General features: G+C 43.4%; 1 protein-coding gene across 6 annotated transcripts in view; it reads left to right on the top strand.

Moving 5' to 3' along the window:
- The first annotated feature begins 285 nt into the window (after positions 1 to 285).
- The window catches only part of SMARCA2 (SWI/SNF related BAF chromatin remodeling complex subunit ATPase 2), a 179,782-nt gene continuing 158,449 nt past the window's right edge, over positions 286 to 21,618 (top strand). For 3 of the 6 annotated variants that reach the window (XM_070794598.1, XM_019966019.2, XM_019966024.2), the window contains exons 1-3: positions 286 to 438; positions 13,635 to 13,895; positions 17,608 to 17,734. In XM_070794598.1, coding sequence (XP_070650699.1) covers positions 13,671 to 13,895; positions 17,608 to 17,734 — 352 coding nt within the window. In that variant the 5' untranslated portion in view covers positions 286 to 438; positions 13,635 to 13,670. Of the gene's footprint in view, positions 439 to 1,232; positions 1,256 to 1,835; positions 2,268 to 2,606; positions 2,857 to 13,634; positions 13,896 to 17,607; positions 17,735 to 21,618 lie in introns of those variants that run through there. The other 3 variants (XM_070794597.1, XM_019966022.2, XM_019966020.2) reach the window with 3 other exon arrangements.

Below are 21,618 nucleotides of genomic sequence, written 5' to 3'. Positions count from 1 at the left end.
TCAGGGCTTGGGGCTTTCAGCGTCCTGCGTAGTTTTTCTGCTCCAGGCACAAACACGGCCAGGGAGCCGGCGCCTTGCAGACACACACAGATCCACGCATACTGTAGAGCTGTCTCGATCCACATTCTTGCACACCGCCCCCTCCTCCCTCCCAGAGCTCCGGGAGTCGCCGAGCGGGGCGAGTGACAGGCGCTTCCCGCCAACCCGCGCCCGGGCGGGCAGGGAGGAGCGGCTCGCTGGACCAACTGCGGCGCGTCTTCCGGCGCCCGCGGAGGCGGTGAGGGTGGGACGCGGGGCGGAGCCGGAGTTTAGGAAGAGGAGGGGATGGCTGTCATCAATGAAGTCATATTCATAATCTAGTCCTCTCTCCCTCTGTTTCTGTACTCTGGGTGACTCAGAGAGGGAAGAGATTCAGCCAGCACACTCCTCGCGAGCAAGGTAAATATAACTTACAACTCCTTTCTCCTCTTTCCCCTCCCTCCGGCCTCCGGGCTGCAGCCGCCGCACAAACCCCTCCGGCACCGCGCCGCCTTCGCCGGGGATTATTCATTATTAACCTAATTATTATTTATTGTGCATGCACGGAGACCAAAACAAACAGGCGGGCCAACCGCAGCAGCAACAACAACAAAAAAAGCCCGCCTCCTACCCCGCGGGCCTCAGGTGGAATGCTCTTAACGACAGCTCCTGGGCGGCAGTGGAAGAAACGCGAAAGTTTCATCCGAAGCTTGCTGTTCTAATAATAATAGTAATAATTACTACTTCGAGGAGGCAAGGGGAGGAAAATCCCAACAAACCACAGCCTTGACCCTAGGTAGGCAATCAGTGATGCGCTGCCAACGAAGGTTGCAACACACACACACACACACACACACACACACACACACACACACACACACGCACTCGGCAAGGTTGCAATCCCCTCATTCCCTTAAAAACGGGTTGGGGGGAGGAGGTGGCAGGAGGACCGGGAAGAGTATGGAAACGCTACGGTTCTATTAGAGCAGTCCTCCCGGGAAGAGTTGGAAGGGGAGCGGGAGGAGAGGGCGAGGAGCCCGGGCTGACGGCTGGGCGCCAACGAAAGCGGCTGCCACCAGCTTCCCCAGGACTTGTTTAAAGGGCTCCGGGTGCGGAGACAAGAGCTGGTCGCGGTGGGAGAAGCCGGAGCTGGCTCGCCGAGGCGGTGGCAGCCACCGCCGCGGGGCCGCTGCGTGCGGGATCGGAGGCATCCCCTCCACTTTGCGAGCAGGGATGGGTAAGCTGACCCCGTAGGCAGGCCTTTAGGCAAAGGGGCTGCCGGGGGTCTGCACCCGGGGCACTGCGGACGACCCTGCCCCTGGTACCTGGTGGCCGCGCGGGCTCGGGTGTTGAAGTTCGGGGTGTCCAGCCCCGGCCACACTGCTGGGAGGGAGGAAAGGAGGGAGGAGGTCCTGAAGAAGGAGGTCGGAGGTGCTCATTGGGCTGTTATCCTGCCCTCCGCCTTCTCGGGTTTGTTTTCTTTTGCTCTGCATCTTTCCCTAGCTTGGGCTGCCGGAACCTCGGGCGTGGGTCGCCGGCGATCATCCGGATGCTAGGGGAGCACCCGGGCCCGGGAGAGTCACGGTGGCTGCGGGCCGGGGAGGCCATGATCCGGATAATCCTCTCTGCCTGACTGTCACAAACAGGACCCGCGCACACACTGTGCTGTGGCGTTCGCTGTAGAAGGGAAGGGCTGGCGCGGGGTAGGGGGTGGGGGGCGAATGGGGAGGCTGGTGAGGGCAGGAGGCGGGGAGACCGGGAGGGAGCCTGCCCCCAGAGATGACACGCACCGCTTCCTTCTTGTTCCCTGCTTTCGAGTTTGCTTTATTCCCATCCCAACCTGGCTTAGTCCCTCCTCTGCTTCCCCCTCCATCTCGCCGTGTTCCCTCCTCCCGGTTGCGTTGCAAAACACGGCCATGCCATCTGCAAAGGTGTCGCGATGCACTTCCCCAAATAACCAGTCCGGCGCGCCAGCCCGTAGTCACCCTCTGTCTGCGGGCGCACACCAAGTGGGGCGCCCTGGGTGCCCTACACCAGGCCTCGCAGCCTGGGCGCAGTTGCACCGCGCGGGGCGGGGCGCAGCAGTGCGGGCTCCAGGGGGACAACCGCTCCTGGGTCCCGACACTTGGACCGGTTTCCGGCACACGCGGGGAAATTGCCTCCCGCCAGTGTCTGCGCACTCGCCTCCGCCTCCACCGCCTGGATTGCATTATTATTTTTATCCTGGTTGCAGTTTGCAGCCGATCCTGGTGAGCCCGGGGCTGGCCGGACTGCTGGTAGGGGGGGTGGTGGGGGTGGCGGGTGGAGGGAAGTTGGACGTGGATCAGGCAGGAAAAAAAAAGTTTGGCAGGGAGACTAAGGAAGGAGGGAGGGTGGGAGGGGGCGGCGAGCTCCCGCAGCTCGCGTCTCGGCGCCCTCGGGGCCGGAGCGAGTGTGTCTGCGCGTGAGTGTGAGTGTGTGTTGTGCGCGCTGGGGCCGGTGCGTCGCGAGCAGCGGCGCGGGCAGCTGCTCCTGCTCGTGCCCTGCCCGGGAGCCGCGGGAGGACAAGGCGAGGTTTGGTGGTGGAGGAGTGGTGGGGGTGGCGTGTGCGTGTGGCTGTGAGTGTGCGCGCGCGAGCAGCGGAGAATCAGGAAGTCACAGCAGCGAAGCGCACACAGACATGTTTGATCGCCGTGACATGACGCGCGCGAGGGAGGAAGCGGCAGCGGCTGCGGGGGCCGGGCCGCGGGCTCCAGCGCCGGCCTAGGGCTTGGGCGGGGAGACCCGCTCCGGCCGCCGGCAGGGCCGCCACAGCAGGCTAGGCGAGCCCCGCGCCTCTTTTTGTTCCGTGTCCCCCAGGTAAGGAGCCTGAGCCGCCGCCGCCCGCCGGGTGCGGAGCTTTCCAGTTCTTTCCCTCCCGGCCCCCTCCGGTCTCCCGGTCAGGCTTTCTTGCAAAGTCAGGCGGGCGGGAGAAGCCGGCTCCCGGCCCTCCGATCGATCGCGTGGAAAACTTTCCAGCGGGAGGCACCGCGAGGGGAAGAAGGCCTTGCTGGCTGCTGTCCCTTGTCAGTTCTTTCTCCTTCGGGTCCGGAGAGTGGAGTCGCTCTGCCCTGGGGCTGTTGCACATTCAAACTTCAGGCCTAAACGTGCCTCCAGCTTTCGCCGGATTTACTCCAGAAATTAAATATTCAAAGTCGTCCGCTTGGTCCTGCCAGGCGTTTGGGTTTTTGAAGAGCAGAAGGCAGGCATGGGAGTCGAGGGGGATGGGGGTGTTGTGCAGAATCCATTCCTTCTTTAATGTCTGCAGCGGGTGTTATGTAATTTTAGTAGCACACGGGTGCAAAGCCCATACTGGGCTTCTCCCCTCCTTTGTTTATATAACTTTTGGGAGAGTTTTGCAAGGTCCACCCCCCCCCCCCCCTTCCTTTTTCTTCTTTCCGTTCTCAACCTAATGGAGCTTGGTGCATTTGAAAAAGTAAAGCGACCTGGGTCAGTATATTATTGAGAGGTGCTATCCTTAATCTCCTGGTTATTATGCAGACTGTGTTCCTAACTGTGTGTGATGTTAGAGCATAAGGAAGACATCAAGGATACACATTTGTCTACTGCACTGAGTGGTTATTTTTAACGTCTCTGTAGCATCAGTAGCAGAGTTAAAATTTCAACTTCCATTTCAAAGGACTTTTTAATTTACACCTGGATGTGCCATGCTTGTTGGAAGAGACTGCTTATAGGCACAGAAAGATTGTTGTTTTCATTACTGAATGGAAGAAAAATTCTGTCTAAGCGTGTTAAGTAAGACTCAGAAACCTCTGAGAACTGTACTGAAACAAAAGCCATGCCCAGCGTTGGTTGTGTGTATATACTTGGCACATTCAAATGTTTCAGTATTATTTTATTTGCAAGACCACTGCTTCGGGCTTGTTTGCCTATGATAGATGTGCTAGGCTTCTAGCTTACCTCTAGCTTCCTGGTGAATTGTTAAGAGGTGTGGCAGGTTTGAATCCAAGTTGGTGAATTGTTATGCAAATAAAACACACTTTTCTCTTTTAGGAATCTAATTGTCCTTTTATTCTTCTAGACATTTTTTTTTATTATTATTAAAGCTCCCTAACAACTTGAATGTTTGCTGGTGGGAAGAGATTTGGAGATACCATTAGGTACATAAGATATTTATGGATGTGACTTGAAGTAGAAAAGCAAACCTGTATACAGCCTCTCCTCTACCTTGTTAGGGGCATTAAAGAGAAAAGTCAGGTGAATAACATTGTAAAATAAATCAGAGGAGTTTGGGGTATCTGAACCCTTAAAAATTGGCAGAGGTGAGAGGGTGCCTCCTTCCATGAAGCTTTTTTCTCCTGAGTGACATCAGTTACATCCCAATTCAGGGACTAGCTGCTCTGTGGGGTTTCACAGAAAATATTCACCACCAGAGTGTGTTCAAAGCAGCCTTAGATCTTTTCTTCTGTTCGTTTTTTTTAAGTGGTTTTTGAGCATTTCTCGTCAAGTTTCTTAAAAAGTGCTTTGACCAACACCTGAGGCTTGGAACTGACCAAAAAAACCCCCCAAAAACAAAAATGCCTTTGCCTCTGTTATACTGTTAATGTTTGGATTCTGTTTAAAATATTTCTGGCGCTATAACTAGAAAGGAACACTTTGGCAAAGAAATAATTATTTAAAACTTTTTTCTTTGATGAAGTTTAAGATAACATAAAAGCACATCTCATGCTTTTCTCAGAGATCATTGTGGTACCCTTTATATTCCTGTACTATTTTGACATTTCATTTTAAGGGCTTATTATGTGTTGAAACAAGACCATGAAAGGAAAGACTTTCATATATTATAAAAGTGGTGCCATCCTCCAGTGTTTTCATGTTGAGTTTTGTTTTTTTTTTTTCCTTTAGAAGTCTTCCTTTGTAAACAAGGCCTTTGTCAAACTCTCCTAGGTCAGCAGCTTTTTGATACTCCAGAGAAATAATAAATCACTGTTTATGACATCTTGACATGGTGCCATGAGAAATGAATTGTCACAAATATAATGCTAAGGAGTGTTTCCCTACACTAGCATACTGAGATTGGTCAGACCTGATTTAGTCACCAAAAGTTTTGATTTTCACTGTTTCTGGTCAGGATGATTTTAGAGAAGTCAGGGACAATTTGTTGCTTAACACAAGTGGCCTTAGAAACTTTATACAAATGAGTCACTTTTCTCTTCTGAGTATTTCTGGTGAACAGATGAAAAAATTTCCCTAATGTGAAAAGCCAGCTTTCGGGAGCTGGTTCTGATTTTTTTCCTGTCCATTTTTTTCTATAAAAGAATGATTGCTCCTTTTTCTTAAACATATTCTGTAGGTGGTTTTGAACAATAGAGGATGCTGAATTTTCTGTCATCTTTGGAAGTGTTTGTTTATGGAATTTTAATCTCTAGCCAGTTAATAAAGTCATGGATCATTCTATGAGTAGTGAAAATAGAAAATACAGGTGGTGGTTAAGTTATTTGGTAGAGTATTTAGGAAGGCCTGGGGTATTTACTTTTTCTACATAGGAAGTCAGGACTATACCAGCGAATATAGAAGTCTTGAAACTTAGTTCTTCCAGAGCCATTATGAAGCATAGCATATTTATTTGCCTAAAAGATATTTATCACCAAGTTAAGTGGGATCTTGCAACCAGGGTTTGGAAAATTTTACAACTTTATTACTGTTTATTTTTACTTTTCCCCTTCATATTAATATAGCCCTTTTCTTTGAAAATGTTTAGATATATTAGAAATTTTAAAGATACAGTCAAAGATACTTGAATACTTATACTTAGCAAAACATATAGCACAGCTGATGAAATTCAGGAGCTACATAGCTGAATTTTTTGACTGTTGGTTATGAACATTATTTAATTTTAATTATGAGAGAAAAAGTCATTAATTCATTCATTTAGAGTGATGCTTTAGATATGAAATACAGGATTTTTGACTGAAATATTAACATAAGTGGTGGCCTTCTGGACTTCATTATACATTATTATGTAACTGAAGCCTACTGTGAATTGTGATGTTTTATTAGATATGAGACTTTCAGAACATTCAGTTATCATCAGGAAATATGCCTGTAGAATTTTATACCTTTAAAAATAACACAGTATTCTATGTAGTGTTAGGTGTGTAAGCATCAGTCTTCCACCTATATATCATTTACCTCTCTGTAAGCACTAATATTTTAAAAATGTTTTAGAAACTGACCTAATTTAAATATGGGGTGACCCTTTTGTAGATCAATTAATGAAGTTGATAGAAGTTGAAATAAATTTGAGGTTTCAAAACTATTTAATAAGTCCCCTCTCCTTTTGTCATTTTGTTTAAACTGAATTCAGAATTGGGGGATTAAAATTACTTAAAAATAGAAAAAAAAAGCTCTGACCAGAAAGCACTGGGGTATGTTATTTTACAGGTGAACAGAAGTCCAAGGAAATTCTATATCAGTTTATGTTAGAATTGTGTTTTCTTCTTTAGGATAACTGTATATTTCTTTATCTACTTGAGATTGTATTGTCCAGTGTTTATCATACTACCAGGAGTTAAGTCATTAAACTTGAAACTTGAATGTCCATGAGGAAAGCTGGGCAAGTAATAACATTGCAAATATTTGCAGTTGTTTGGCAGTTTTCTGTTGCGCTGTATTCCTACATGTACTAAAATGCTATTAAGCGAAGTCTATAATTCCATAAAAAATGAATGATCTGCAATTGAGAATTTATGTCTTTTAAAGAACGTGCCTGAACACGTATGCATAGTGAATTGTAAACCACACTGATCGCGTGATACAGGGAGAGATCTGGGTGAGCTCTCTTGAGTCCACAGGGCAGATATTCTTCGCGATGGGGTAAGATTGTGGCCAGAGCAGGCCAGGGGTGAGGGCCCTGGGAGCTGATCATCTGAGATCGGAAGAAAGTCCTGAGATCACAGGCACCGAGCCTAAAAAAAACTGTGAGAAGACCAGTGTACCAGTTTTGACCTGCTTGCCCAGAGCAAGAGGTTCCAGTTAGAAGAATTTTCAAAAGATAAAGTTGGAAAAGGTAGAAAGACTTGCTTTCCAGGGGAAAGCATGAATTTTTTATCCAGCATGGGTTGGAGTCTTCTCTCAGAAGTTTGGAGCATTGGAATTCATGAACAAAAAGTAGAGCTATCTAGCAGATTGTGAATGCAAGTCGAGGTTGGAAATTGAAGCCTTTAGAAGGATCTGCGTGATGATGTACATTTTTCTATGATAGCTCACAAAGTGTCTTCATATGGAATATTTTATTTGCTTCATATCAAAATTGAGGTTGTAGCTGGCTGCTGTTACACCAGTTTTGTAAAAAAGAATTTGAAATTCAGGGGTCAAATAAACTACTCTGTGATTTATTTTTTAATAGCATTAATTATTAACACTGTAAATGACCATTATTCATTTTAACTGCAATGAACTTGAAGGGTTTGTGCTTGAATTTTTGTTGCTGCTATGAAGTCGGGCATATCAAAGCTAGTCTATCACATAACCGTTTCATTCAGCATATAATGGTCAAGTTTTACTGCTCAGTCAGCATACACCATGTCAACCAGAAGAAGTTTTTAAAATATATACGTGTTTAGTGTATAAATAAAATTATCTTAGCTAACAGAGAAGGAAGTGGCTATCATTGATTCTTATCGGCATCCCAGATTAGGTTGCCTTGCAAAGAGGCCTAACAGAACCTAGGGAGGATGGGTGTGTGTATACACAAATTAGATTTCAGGAGTGTCACGCTTTGCTACTAGCTCATTGGTTTGTCTGTTTGGTTTCTGACCAGCTGCCTAGCAGTTTGGGTTGAACTAAATTTGAGAAGTGATAGTTATCTGTGATTACCTGTGGACACAAGTTAGGGGGTTAGACAGGTGCTGTCTACCGGAGGGCTTTGTTGTTGAGGGGCTTCTAGTACTTTGAGTTTCCTCGTAAACACCCTGCTTAAAATAATCTTTCCTTTGTGAAAACATTGGCTGCCCTCACCGAAGAGATCATCGAATTGCATCACAGGTAGATGCTTCTGAGAAGGCAGCTCATGGTATGTCCAGGGTGGTAGAGTCAAGAGCCCAGCTCTTGTTGAAGCAGCGCCTGGGGCTCATGGGGCTGTAATTAGCCCTTGAAGTTGGTTGTTCTCTCTTGTCCTGCACGGATCTGCCTCGGGGCCCTTGCCAGGTCTGACTCTGGGCAAGGATGGTCCCAGGGCTTTTTATTCCAAGTAAGGGTGGCAGCTCACATCCTAATTTGTCCCCTTGACTCAACGATGAGGAGTTCACAGAAGCCCAGAAAACACAGCACACTTTTCACCCAACCACTTTTTAAAACCTCCTCAACTTTGAATGGTAAACTGACATTGAATGCAGAAAGCTGTTTTCCGAGCTTCTTTAGAGTTTCGGGCCAGCCACGTAGAATACTCACTCTAAGCCCAGTGTGGTTTTTATCTGTGGCACAAATCATATCATGCACTGTTTAAAGTTGCACGTCTCAGGCCAAGAAGCACGAGGGCTTTGGGGATATTTCACCACCTATCCAGACAGCCTTGGCCTCTAAAAACGAAACTTCAGGTCGGTTTATTTCTTTTATCTTCCTCGCTATTTTTACCGACTCTCTGCTCACCCATCAAGAACAGCAGCCCTTGTGTTCCAGCTCCAGGGAAGTTGTTACTTCTTGTGGGGGGATTATCAATTCATTTGTAGAGAAAGCTACAGAGGAAACAAGAAATCCTTCAGGGTCGGGGGAGATGGTCTGAATCAGCAAACAGACATAAAAAGAACTCTTATCTTAACTCTCTCCTGAGCCTTATCATTCTCCGTAACAGCCAAAAAACTTTTAAAAGAGTGATTTTTAAGGTAGTGAACTGGGCCTAACTTTTATTTCTAATATTCCACCTTTGGCCCTTGCCCCTATGTCTTTCTGTAAACACAGCAGTGATAAAGGTCTGCTGGAGAGCCCACGTTCCCCCACGCTTCCTTATTGTGTTTGGCGAACAGTTATTTAAGAAGCATTGTCTAGTCAAGGTGGCTCTGTTTCCCCAAACTTTTTCTGTGACTAGAAAACCACAGTTTCTCGTAAACTCATGTTTATTATCTACTTCAAGCCCTCACTGAAACACCACCTTATCCATGAAGCCTCCCTTAATTCCCTTCTCTTGCCTCTGCCCTCTGAGATGTAAGTCTTCTATTCTGCCCGTGACTGCAATGGACACTCCAGCTCAACCCCTTCTGGTCTTGCAGAAGCTTGCATATTTGTTTGTTTGTTTTTTTCTCAATGCTATATATGGATAAGTCTTGTTTCCCCATCAGAATTGCTGAGCCTTGGGGTAAGCCCTCTGGTCATTCTTTTACATCCTTCATGCCTTGTGCCCAGGGAAAGAGTCAGGACATTTGAGAATAGATCAGTAAAACAGATCTTCTGGTTCTTTGATTAAATATCACCATCCTCTGAAGTTCATAACGTTGTCTCTGCCTCATATTCTCTCAGGGGCTTTTCTTCACTTCTCTGTCCCTTCGTACATTAACATACGATCACAGCCACACCCTAATCCCGTTGCGACACCTCCCATTGTTTCCATCTTTGTTTCTGCACCCTGCGCATTTTGCCCAACCTGAGTGACAGCTCTGCATGCTGGTGGACGGCCTGGCTTGCCTGATGTTGCCCTGACTTGGTAATGGGCCCGGAGTCAAGAGATAAAGTCACCCACAGATGTGACTTTGGGCAAGCTCTGTGGTCCCTTTGTGCTTTCCTCTTTTAAACGGGGACATAACAAGATGTATCCTCAAGTCAAGTCACTAAAATGATTCAGCCCATAGGGCTGTGTTGTTAAGTATTACTGCAGGCATAGGGGTCTTTCAGCTGACTGGAGTAAACCACAAAGGTAGAAGTTTTGTCTCTGGTTGTCTTGGTTGGACTGGTGACCCTTAAAATTCCATGAAGTTGAACTCCTTTTAATATGCAGATGAGTGTGCCCAGGGGCTTTCGGGCTTTCTGCAAAGGGGAGAGGAAGGAGGTTCGGGCAGAGGGAAGATGTCTGCGGTGGTTGGAGTTGTGGGAAGCACCAACGACTTTTATTTTTAAAAGCACACACTCCACGGTTGTAAAGGCAGGGTCAGGACGAAAAAAGACAGGGTGTACTGCTGAAAAATTCTTGGCTAAGAACACAGCGGCCTGGCCCTCAGGGAGTGCTGGTGTGAGGTAGAGGGAAGCGTTGCAGGGAGGATGGAGGCGGGGGTGGGGCTGGCAATGCCAGTGTTCAGTGTTCGGCCCTGTCTGTTTTACCTCCTCACACACACACATCTTCATTATGTTGGCCACGTAATTGTGGAACAGGTCGTTCTTTTTGGTGACTGTGTAAAACTCACCCCCTGCCCCTCCAACACCAGATAAAAATAGATTTTGAGTGTTAACTTTGTGGAGAGACCAAGAGCTCCTGCCCCATCAAGGTGACCAGAGCTGTAGCCTCTCCCCCATCCATCTGCCCCCAACCCCACCATCACCACCCCATCTACCTCACTTCATCAGTGCTTGGAAGAAAGAAGAAAAGGCTTTGGATTGCTGGGCAGAGGGGGCAGGAGGACGGGTGAGGGAGAAGATGGCTTGACCAGTCCTGGACTTTCAACCTTAACCACGGGGACTTAGTCATGACCTGCACCTCTGCTCAAGACTCGCCCCTCTTTGTAATCTACACCCCCAAGTTGTTTTACTCTATGAGAAAGTCTGATTAGGTCTTGGAGCTGTACAATGAAGTTGCCATCAGAAACGACGAGGAAGGAAAAGTAGGCCAGGACGGCACCCTCATCTCTGAAAGGTGCTCTTCTTTGGATGCATCTTTGGGGGATGGTGAGACAGCACGCATCCCAGGTCCTGCTGGGAGGGTCACTGATGAGTGCCCCCACACACAAGATTGGAGGAATCAGGAGATGCTGCAAGTCATGGATTGGCAGATGCAGGGAGCCTTAAGATGCTCCAATTCCAAGCTCCGAGGAAACTGAGAAGCCCCAGAAGAAAGGCGCTTTGCCCGGGACCCTGAGGGTTGGTAGTGGCCCTGAGATTGGCAGACAGGAACCCAAAGTCTCTGGGGTCCCAGTCAGAAGCCAGAGAGTCACAGTCAAGTTGCGCAGTAGTCCAGATCCCTTAGCTGGGCGGCATGAGGCACGTTGCTCATTCGTTAGACTATGCTGTTCCTCTGAGCTAACTTCTTGTGTGTGTGCTCATCTATGCTATTTCATGGACACATGCATTAAGGGCATGCTTCTAAAGATTCTCGACTTAAGAAAAAGTTTCCCATGCAACATGTTAACATTCCTCTATATGCCCATACTTTCCTACTTCCCGTCTCCTGTGTTTTCCCCTAAGAAGTTTTTGGTAGTTTCCTATAACAAAAAATGAGGAGCGTTTTTATGGGACTGTATACCATTCATTACAACCTTCTATGAGATTCCCAGGTGAAAATCATTATATATGCATAAAATCATTAGATATTAAAATATAAAACATGAAAAATGGAACTACCAGGCTGACAGCATTTGTATCTTCATTGTTCAAACTTGTGGTATCTTACCATCATAGCCACTGAAGCCAGTTTCAAGGTAAACCATAACAGGAAGTAAGCAATTTCCTTTTATTCACTAAAAAATAAAGGGGTTTATTAGTTTGCTGATATACATGAAAGAACATTTAAACTTGGAGTACCCCTGAATTGACGTCAGCTTCCTAAATTTAAAATGCTGACTGAACGTGTGTGTGTGTGTACGTGTGTGTGTGTATGTGAGGGGGTGGAATGCCAAAAAAAAAAAGGTTACTTCTGCCTGCTTTGTTAATCACAAAGAAAAAATAATAACATTTGGCTCTCTAGTGAATTCAAGGCTATAATTCACCATCCAGGCTTCCCTGTTGTTTTAGAAACCACTTGAACTGGGTTCTCTTAGTCCCCTCTTGTATCAGCAAAACAGTTTGAGTGATCCCTTGCTCGAAATCATTCCAAAGCAGCCTTTCATCGCTTCCTGTTTTAGCCCTAATTCATTTATCAGATTGGCCCAGATCCTTGCCTCCGCTGTTAAGATTTCTTTGTTTGAGCATACCTTGAGCACTGATTGCTCTCCTAATTTTTTATTTTTTAATAATTGACTCTATTAATAGTTTGTCCATGCAATTTTGTCTACAGTTCATTCAGTTTTGTTTTTTTTACTCCACACTGGTTGAATGTGCTGGGGAAACAGGAGCAAGGAAGAGCAAGTCCTTGCCCTCATGGCCCTCACATTCTAGAGATTCCTCGAGAGGTGACGGTAGTTAGCTAAGAATGAAAGTAATGTGTGTGTGTGTGTGTTAGTTTTCCCTCTAACCTGTCATTTCTCTATGGACAGAGCCCTGCTGTGGGTGACCAAGCCCCTATGGTCTAATTTCAACCCTGCTACTTGTCAGTGGACACACAAATCCATTTAGGATTTTGTGAGTTCGGCATCAGAATTTTGTGCATACAGGTGTGTGCCCCAGGTGACATAATAAGTCATCATGACTGTCCTGGGGTCATTCTGGATCATGGAGACATCAGAATTCAGAAAACAGCTTATTTAGTCATTTTGGCTTATATCCAAGAGTCAGTCATACCCACCCCATGAGGCAGTTCCCCACTGGGGATGCCAGGAAATCTTGGCGCATAGGAGATGGTATAGTGCTTTGCTGGAGAACCGAAATTTCCACACCCCATCAACATGTGGAAATCGAGGAGTCGTAGATGACTTCTCTTGTGACTCTTGGACCCCACAGAGGGCTGGGATGAATCTCTGGCCTCAACTGTACATGTGATCTCGTATCCATTAACTGGTGGGAGGAGCACATCTTAGCCTGTCCCTCCTGTTCATTTCTGCTGCAGTGGAGGTGGCTGGGGTGGGGAGTAATGCTCAGGAAGAGTAACTGCTTGTTGTGCCAGACGCAGAGCTGTGGTTTTACGTGTACTATTGCATTTTAGTCTCCCTGCGTAATTGTATACGTGGATATTTGAAGCCATATTTGTCCAACTCCCATAACCTCTGCTTTTCCCATGATTGGCAATTCCCTTTCATTCTCAATTTATGGAATTGTACTTTCCCCGCCTTTTGACTATCTAGAATTCTCTGAGAAGTTTGAATGCCCATTGACTTATGCAAGTGGTTCTTGGTTGGGTACGTCTTTAGGAATTTTATATTTTAACGGCTTTGCGGGGGGAGGGGGTGGTGGTTAATGACTTGTAAGGTGCCCAAGTAATGGAGAGCATCTGTTGACTTCAGTAATAAATTTCAAGCTTGTTTATAATTCTGCTTATGTGTTAAATTTTAGTTTCTCCAGTGAGTCTTTTTTTTTTTTTTTTTTTTTTGCATCTTAGATGATTTGTATCTTTCTGGAGAATCATTTAGAGTTGTTTTTTTCTTTTAAACAAGTGGTCTTCATAAAGAGGAGGGCAGATGGATATGGATATGGATATCATGCCCTCTGAAGCATCTGGACCAGACAGGGGAGTTCTGTTTGATGTTTGTTACAGAAATGGCACCACCAAATACTAACAACGGTTTTATTCTGATCTTAATATCATGTTTAAAATATCCCTTTCTCTTTTCTTCTTTCCAACTCAGTATCACTGTACCGACTGGCAGAGACAGGAGAAGTAGATGTCCACACCCACAGACCCTGGCGCGATGCCCCACCCGGGGCCTTCGCCAGGGCCGGGACCCTCTCCTGGACCCATTCTTGGGCCCAGTCCGGGACCCGGACCATCCCCCGGTTCCGTCCACAGTATGATGGGGCCAAGTCCGGGGCCTCCTAGTGTCTCACACCCTATGCCGTCGATGGGGTCTGCTGACTTCCCTCAGGAGGGCATGCATCAGATGCACAAGGTGAGTTCGTTCCCCTTCCCAGTCTTGTCTTCTGAGTCATGGATGGCTAATAATCCCTGATAACCAACACCCCCCCGCCCGCTTTTTTTCTACTGTGGTTAACAAGAGAATCAGCTAGGTTTTTTTCTTATCTTGTTCCTTATTAAAAACATACATTCTTAGGCTCTTTTATGGTTATAGATGTTACACCAGTCAGGAAGATTTGATCTTGGCTTTTAAAAAAGTGTTAGCTATAATATGCAGCTTTGACAGATTCTGTGGATTGGGGGTTGCAAGTGTTTTGATTTGGTGAAGAAGTAGGAGTTAAGTCTTACTTTTTCCCCCCAACTACGTCTGTTAAGTAACTTATACCATCTATGAGTAACATACTGAAAATTATTCTTCCCTGAAAAGATCCCATAGGTCCCAAGGAGGAAAAGGGAAAGTGAGTCTTTTCCTAAAGAATGTTTTCAAAAAAGCCTTGACAGAAATAAAACAGTTTCTAGGGAATCCTTGAAAATGCACTTTGCTGTCTGCCTGTGAAGTAGCTTTCTTCTGGTTTTGGAAGAGGGCTCTGATTTTGTGGAGTCCAGGCCCAGTTGTTATTAAGGTTGTAATAATCTGCCATTTGTGAGATTCAGATTGTTGCTGTGGGGATGATCATAACGGTATGACTTTGGTATTATGGTTTTGTAGGAGAAGTGAAAAGGAGAGAATGGCCTTTTGAGAAAGCGAACAAAATCTTCTGTTGCGATTTGTGTTGAAGGGTAGGAGTAGCCATTGTGTGTTACCTGAAGGTTAGGCCTGATGAGATGCGGCCCTTTTACATCTTTTTTGGATGATATCACAAGTAGATAAGGTAGTGAGGATGCTTCTTGATGTTAAATAGGTGAATCGTGGAAGACACTGGTTTGAAACAGAAAGGTTACTGCAAAAAAGTACAAGTCTTTTCTTTAATTGGTAGAACTGGAGGTCAGTTTTAAAGTAAGGTGTTGCAGCCCGGGAAGGGAAGATCCATTTTTCACAAATGTTTGTTATTTGATGGTTTTCAAATAAAAAAATTAATACATGCTTATTTTGAAAAGTAAAACCATACTGATCTAAATAAGTGGTTCACCCCAGGTAATAGCTTATTGTACATACTTTTTTTCCTTAAATTTTAACTAAGACTGTATGATGTATTTTTAAATTAATTAATTTTAATTGGAAAATAATTACAATATTGTGATGGTTTTTGCCATACATCAACATGAGTCAGCTACGGGTATACGTGTGTATCCCCCCTCTGGAACCCGCCTTCTGCCTCCCTCCCCACCCTAGCCCTCTGGGTTGTCCCAGAGCACTGGTTTTAGGTGTCCTGCTTCATGCACCAAACTTGCACTGGTCATCTATTTTATATATGGTAATGTACACATTTTAATGGTATCCCCTCAAATCATCCCACCCTTGCCTTCTCTCGCTGAGTCCAGATGTCTGTTTTTTACATCTGTGTCTCCGCTCTGCACATAGGATTGTCAGTCCCATCTTTCTAGATTCCATGTGTGTGTGTTAATATACAGTATTTGTCTTTTTCTTTCTGACTTAACTTCACTCTGTATAATAGGCTCCAGGTTCATCCACCTTGTTAGAACTGACTCAAATGCGTTTCTTTTTGTAAAAAATATGGAACACTTTATGAATTTGTGTGCCATGCTAATCTTTGTATCATTCCAATTCTAGTATATGTGCTGCTGAAGTGAGCACTGTATATACGCTTTTTGCGCCTTACTTTTCTCCAGCTTCAATAAAAATACCATCTAAGCATAGATTTGCATATTCAGGTGATATATTTAATTTTTTTTTCTTTTACCATAATCGAATCATATCATCATTGTTAATTACTTTGAGACTTCTTTTTCATTTAACTATATCATGGATAGCCCTATAATATCTCCAATATCTCTCCCTGCTTTTTTGATTTCTTTTAAATACAGGTTTTTAGCTTGTCAGGTATGTAAATAAATGCTTATTTTCCATATCATATTTATTAGAAGACATATTGAATATATAGACATATCAAAGTCATTACATTGTCTTGTGTTCATATTGTATTAATTGGGGGATTATACTATAGACTGGATCTGTCAATTGCAATCCTTAGTACAGGTAGGTGAAATAATTTTGGGAGGGTTTAGGATGCTTTCACCTTTGAAATGAAAGATAAGATTTGAAGGAAATATTTAGCTCACCTTTATTATTATTTAAGCATTGAAAAGTTAAACATATTCATAAGTGTTAGGTCATTGTTATGTTCTTAATTGTTTTTATTTGTAATTATATCTTCTGATCCCTTCTGTTTTGTTCTCTAGCATCTTTGTCACGTTTTCTCCTCTTTTCTACCCCCATCGATGCTCTTTTTTTGTTTTGTTCTCGTTCTGCAAGTTTTGCATTTTCTCATCCTGCTTTTCTTTGGCCCGCAGACCCTCAGATAATTCCCTGGGTGAGGACATGGTGACGTGCCTGAAGTTCACACCTGCTGACCAGATGCTTCACTTTCTGAAAATCTTTTTATAGGCAGCTTTATTCCTTGTCTTTTCTCCTCCGTCTCCCTCTGAGCTTCAGCTTTTTGCTTTTCAACATTGCTGGAAATAAATAAACAAGTGGCCTAAATACATCTGCTGCTTTGCTTTGATTTCCTCTCTATTATTACTATTTAACAGACTGAGAGACACTCTTTATACCAAATTCTTCCCATTTTTCTTCTGAACATCCTCTTTATGGTAAATTTCTCCTCTTTTCAAGTGTGTGCTTTTGACTGTGCAGAAATTAACTTTCCTTTCTCCAAAACTGCAAACACTCATACTTTCTTGCTCAAAGTCATTTGGTTTCTATAAACTCCTGGAAATATTCCTTTCAGGCTGTTTTGAAAATTGCTGTTCCAGTTTGAGGAGGAATAGACTTTTCCTTTCCCCAGCACGTGCTCCGTTGCCCAATTCTGGATTGGATTAGTGTCCATTCAGTGGCTGTTTCTTGTGGGTCTGTTGTGTACAAGGCCTCAAGCCCCCTTTCTAGCCCCTGTGTTCTTCTTTTCCAAACTCTGCCTTTCGCCCTTTTCCTTTCTTCCTCCGTCTGTAGTCCAGCTTCATCTACTTCATCCTGTTTCCCTTTCGGTACTTACCCCATTCACTGCTCTACCCTGTCTGTTTTTCTTTTCCCAACTGCCATGGAACTTTCTGGTTTCAACTTTTAAACTTTCCATAGGTTCCTTCCCCTCTGATGAAAAAAAAAAATTACCCAAAAAATAGATCATCACAGACATTTCAAAGAGTTTTTCTTCCTCCATTCTGACTTTGGACTCACTTCAACATACAGCAGGTTTCAGGACTTACTTAAAAGGGTGTAGAAGAATAGCTTATATTTGTCTGCCTTGTCAACAGGACTTCATCTTTATTTGCAGGTTTTGACATAACCAAAAACCTTTCCACTGTTTAAAGCCTTAACTTTTGACTTAACAGGTAGTTTTGCTGATCCTATTGGTGTAGTCTTTTTTATTTATTTTTTTGTCCCCCATCTATGAAATCTATGTAGTATATAGTAATATATGTAATATAAATGTAAAATTATATGGCTATCATGTGGTTAATAGATGATTGGGCCACAATTTTGAAGACTTTATAGGATGGGCTCTTAAAGCACTGGATAGAAATATTGTGCCTTAAAGAGGTGCCTAACTGATGTCCTATTAATGTTTCAGCCCATGGATGGTATGCACGACAAGGGGGTTGAAGATATCCATTGTGGATCCATGAAAGGCACTGCTATGCGACCACCTCACCCAGGAATGGGCCCTCCTCAGAGTCCGATGGATCAGCACAGCCAAGGTTTGTGTCTGCTACATACCTGCTCTGGGCTCCATATCATAGTCTTTCATCTTTCCTATTGTTATTTTAATTATGACTTGCAAAGAACAGAACTTGTCTAAGGATGGGGTCTGGCAGGTTTCTGTTCCCTGTAGAACTCTCCCCTTACCCACCACCAACACAACTTTATGTTTGATATGGGCAATTTTCTTTACAAGATCCTAGTAGTTTGACTGGCCACCATGTGTTCAAGCACTCTGCAAAGTACACTGTGTACTTTATGCAGAATCTTTGCCTTGATCTTGTAAGATACATTATATCACTCCAGTTTTATAGGTGGAGAAGCTAAAGCTCAGAAAATTTACTTTGCTTCTATAAGTTTGCATATCCAGTAAGTGACAAGTCCAAAAGGAGGACCCAGGTCTGCCTCCCCACAGCAGCACGGATGGGTGATAGCAGGATGAGCCACCCGTGTCCCTTGAATTGTACACTCCTCCTTCATAAGGTGACTTTTTCTGGCAGTGGAATAACCTGTCATCACTGGTGAATGGCTATCTTAGTCTCTTAGGGCTACGTAACAAATTGCCACAAGCCAATTGGCTTAAAACAATAGAAACGTATTCTCTCAACGTTCTAGAGGCCAGAAGTCCGAAATCAGGATATGAGCAGGGCTGTGGTCGCTCTGAAGTCTTTAGGGAAGAATCCTTCTTTGCCTCTTCCTAGCTTGTGGTGGTCACCAGCACTATTTTGACATTCCTTGGCTTGTAGATCTGTCATTCCAGGCTCTGTCTTGGTTTCCACATGACATTTAACCTCCATGTTTGTTTGTGTGTCCAGACTTCGCTCTTTCTATATGGACACCAGTCACTGGATCAGAATCTACCCTGATCCAGTATGACCTCATCTTAACTCAATTACATCTGCAAAGATCCTATTTCCAAATAGGGTCACAGTCACAGGCACTAGAGGGTATGTCTTCAATATAGCTTCATAGAGGACAGGGTTCCACCCACAGTTCCACCCACAGTAATGGCCAAATCAATATATGGCAGCTTTCTCTTCTCCTGGGTGCTTTTCCCTCTCATTGTTGAGGGCATATTGAAGATAGTGGAAAGTATATCCAAAGATACAATGTAACCTCTTTTCAGAATCACTATATGGGCATTTTAGCATGTCAGAGGCGTGATTAATCCAACACTAATTAACCTAATGTGTTGATATTCTAATTCAAAGGGTATGCTTTATGTGTTGTTGTATATACATTTTTGTAATTTAATGTATATGAGTTTTTTCCTCCATCCTTGATCAGATGTCCATCCACCTGAGGGAAGATTTTTGACTGTCGAGGTGGAGAGACACGTTCACTTTTTTTTTTTTTTCACGTGGACCATTTTTAAAGTCTTTATTGAAGATGTTACAGTATTCTTCTGTTTTATGTTTTTGGTGTTTCGGCCATGAGGCGTATGGGATCTTAGCTCCCTGACGAAAAATCAAAACCCTACAATCAAGGTGAAGTCTTAACCACTGGACTGCCAGAGATCTCCCTGTATTTGCTCTTAAATATATACATATACATATACATATATATATATATATATATAAGCAACTCATGGAGGCATAGGAGTACATCTTCACTAATATTCCAGCAGGTTTTTGAAGATCCTAGACTCTGATCTGAAATTTGATGGTAGGCAGATGTAAGTGTGACAAATGACTCGTAAAATCTTGACCATGTTAGAAAAGCAGACTGAATAATTGGGACTTTTTCAGGTACAGAAGAAAAAAATTGAGCCATTCAGGGGTTAGAATGAATTAAGACAATACTTTCAGGTTTATCATTTAAATTCTGAAGAGCCAAGTGCCTTCACAGAGCTAATGTAGATCTCATTTTTAATACCTGGGAGGTATAGATGAGTTATATTCAGTGATTCTCAAAGCCAGATGCTGGCTCTGTCTGCTCCTGGCTTTGCAGTACTTCTAATAGTGGGGCCCTGGGACAACGCCAAAGGAAAACACTTGAAATGCATGAATCATAAGTGAGGCTCTTTATTTTTATGTATCTTAAAATTTCTTTCATTGCTTGGTTCCTTTCTTGGACTTCTAGAATGATGATATTTCTTGGAATTTCCAACACTTGGCACAATGTCTAGCACATAACTGGATATTTAGTAAATTTTTTTCAGTTAGAGAAGTGAACTTTATGTATTCAAAAAACACTTTTAAATAGATCTTAATTTTTATATAATTTCAATAAGTTATAATTACTTTGAAATGCAGAAGTCTGCATTAAATTAAATGGAATTGGAATTAGAATGTAATATTTTTCTCTAGAAGAGTAAAGTGCCTTATAAGCTGGGGAATTCGTTATTTAAAATATGCTTTTGAATAAGGTAGTATTGGTATAATGCAGTCTTATTCTATATAATGAGCTAAAAAGAATTTAGACTCCATAATAGCATATATCTTTTAAAACTCCATTGTAGGAAGCCGTTTATAAACACACAGGTCCAGAGAGGTGTGGTATTGATCAGAAAACTGCCAGCTTTAACTACCTAGCAACCTATTAGGTTATTTTAAGGTATTGGTTGAGAAGCAAAACCATTTCCTTCAATAAATACTAAATTGTGTACCTTATGGTCCCGATGATAACATTGTTTATTTTTAGTCCACTGGATAGAGAAAGCCTTCAAAGAAAAGTATAATGTTTTGTGTGTGTGTGTATAAAGAGAAAACTTGTGTAAAATTGGCATTTGAAAACTCAAGTTTATTAAAAGGAGAGTGGCTGATTGCCTCTCTCTCTGCAAAAAGATGAAACTGGGGAGATAATGCCCTTGAAGCTGAGGGAAGGAAAACTGCCATTTTTTGACGACTTTTAAATGAGCAAATTAAACCAGATTTCAAAAAGAGCAGATTCTGCATCAACACTGTCATCCTACAGACAAAGGTATATTTACTCTCAGGCAATTTCTTCACCATTTTCTCAACCAGAGATAATTATGCAAATATGTTATTTTGTTTTATCATTTAGATTTTTTTCTGATTTTTCCTGAAGTTTTATGGAATGCTAGTCATGTCAAAAAATAAAAAGAAATCTCTCTCTCTTTAACTGAAACACGGTCACATTTTTAATGTCATACTGTGATAGAATGATTTTATTAGCATGTCCTGTAAATTCTAGGAAACAATTTTTCCCACCCCCCAGTTTTTTTCTTGCCACATTTGAGGGAAGATTTTGTTGTATTGATTAATTCTGGAAGATGATTTTTATTTCACTCTTAGTTTCTTTCTTAACAAATTTGAGGTAAAATGAATTATTGTACTTAGTGCAACTAAGTGTCTCATCTTTATAATTTTGCCATGCCAGGAGTCAGAGTTGAAAAGAGCGATCTGATGAGCAGTGTTATGCAATGACACTTAGATTAGACTGTCTAATGTTTTGGTCAGTTGTATTAGGCATCGTGTGATTTATCACGGGTAAGCTATACTTGGTGCCGACCTTAGGAAAGAGGACAGTCCAGAAGGCAGGAGGCGTGACCCATTTTAACACCTGGTTGTATCCCTTCTCCCATGAAATGTCAGTAGCTATAGTAGGAAGTTTTCCCTCCAGTGATGGATGCAGGGTTGGCAGAAGGGTGGTAGGGAGGTGCTTTCATAATGAACAAACTACCATTTTGCACCAGCATTACAATTTGGAGTTGAATTTTAACCTCATTAAGAAGGAAAAACGTTAATGATGAAGTTAAGTGTATGTTATTGATACTGTTTAAAAACGTTTATTGTTATAAATAACATCCTGGGATTTGAATTTCGGCTCGTCTTGCAGGCTGATTGCAGGGGCATTTTCTTAGGCGAACTTCTATGATCAACCCTAATGCCTGCATGATTTTTGTGCTCGATTATAGAGT

Source organism: Bos indicus, chromosome 8 (assembly GCF_029378745.1).
Source record: "Bos indicus isolate NIAB-ARS_2022 breed Sahiwal x Tharparkar chromosome 8, NIAB-ARS_B.indTharparkar_mat_pri_1.0, whole genome shotgun sequence".
Lineage (NCBI taxonomy): Eukaryota > Metazoa > Chordata > Mammalia > Artiodactyla > Bovidae > Bos > Bos indicus.
This window is presented reverse-complemented; position numbering and strand designations above follow the sequence as displayed.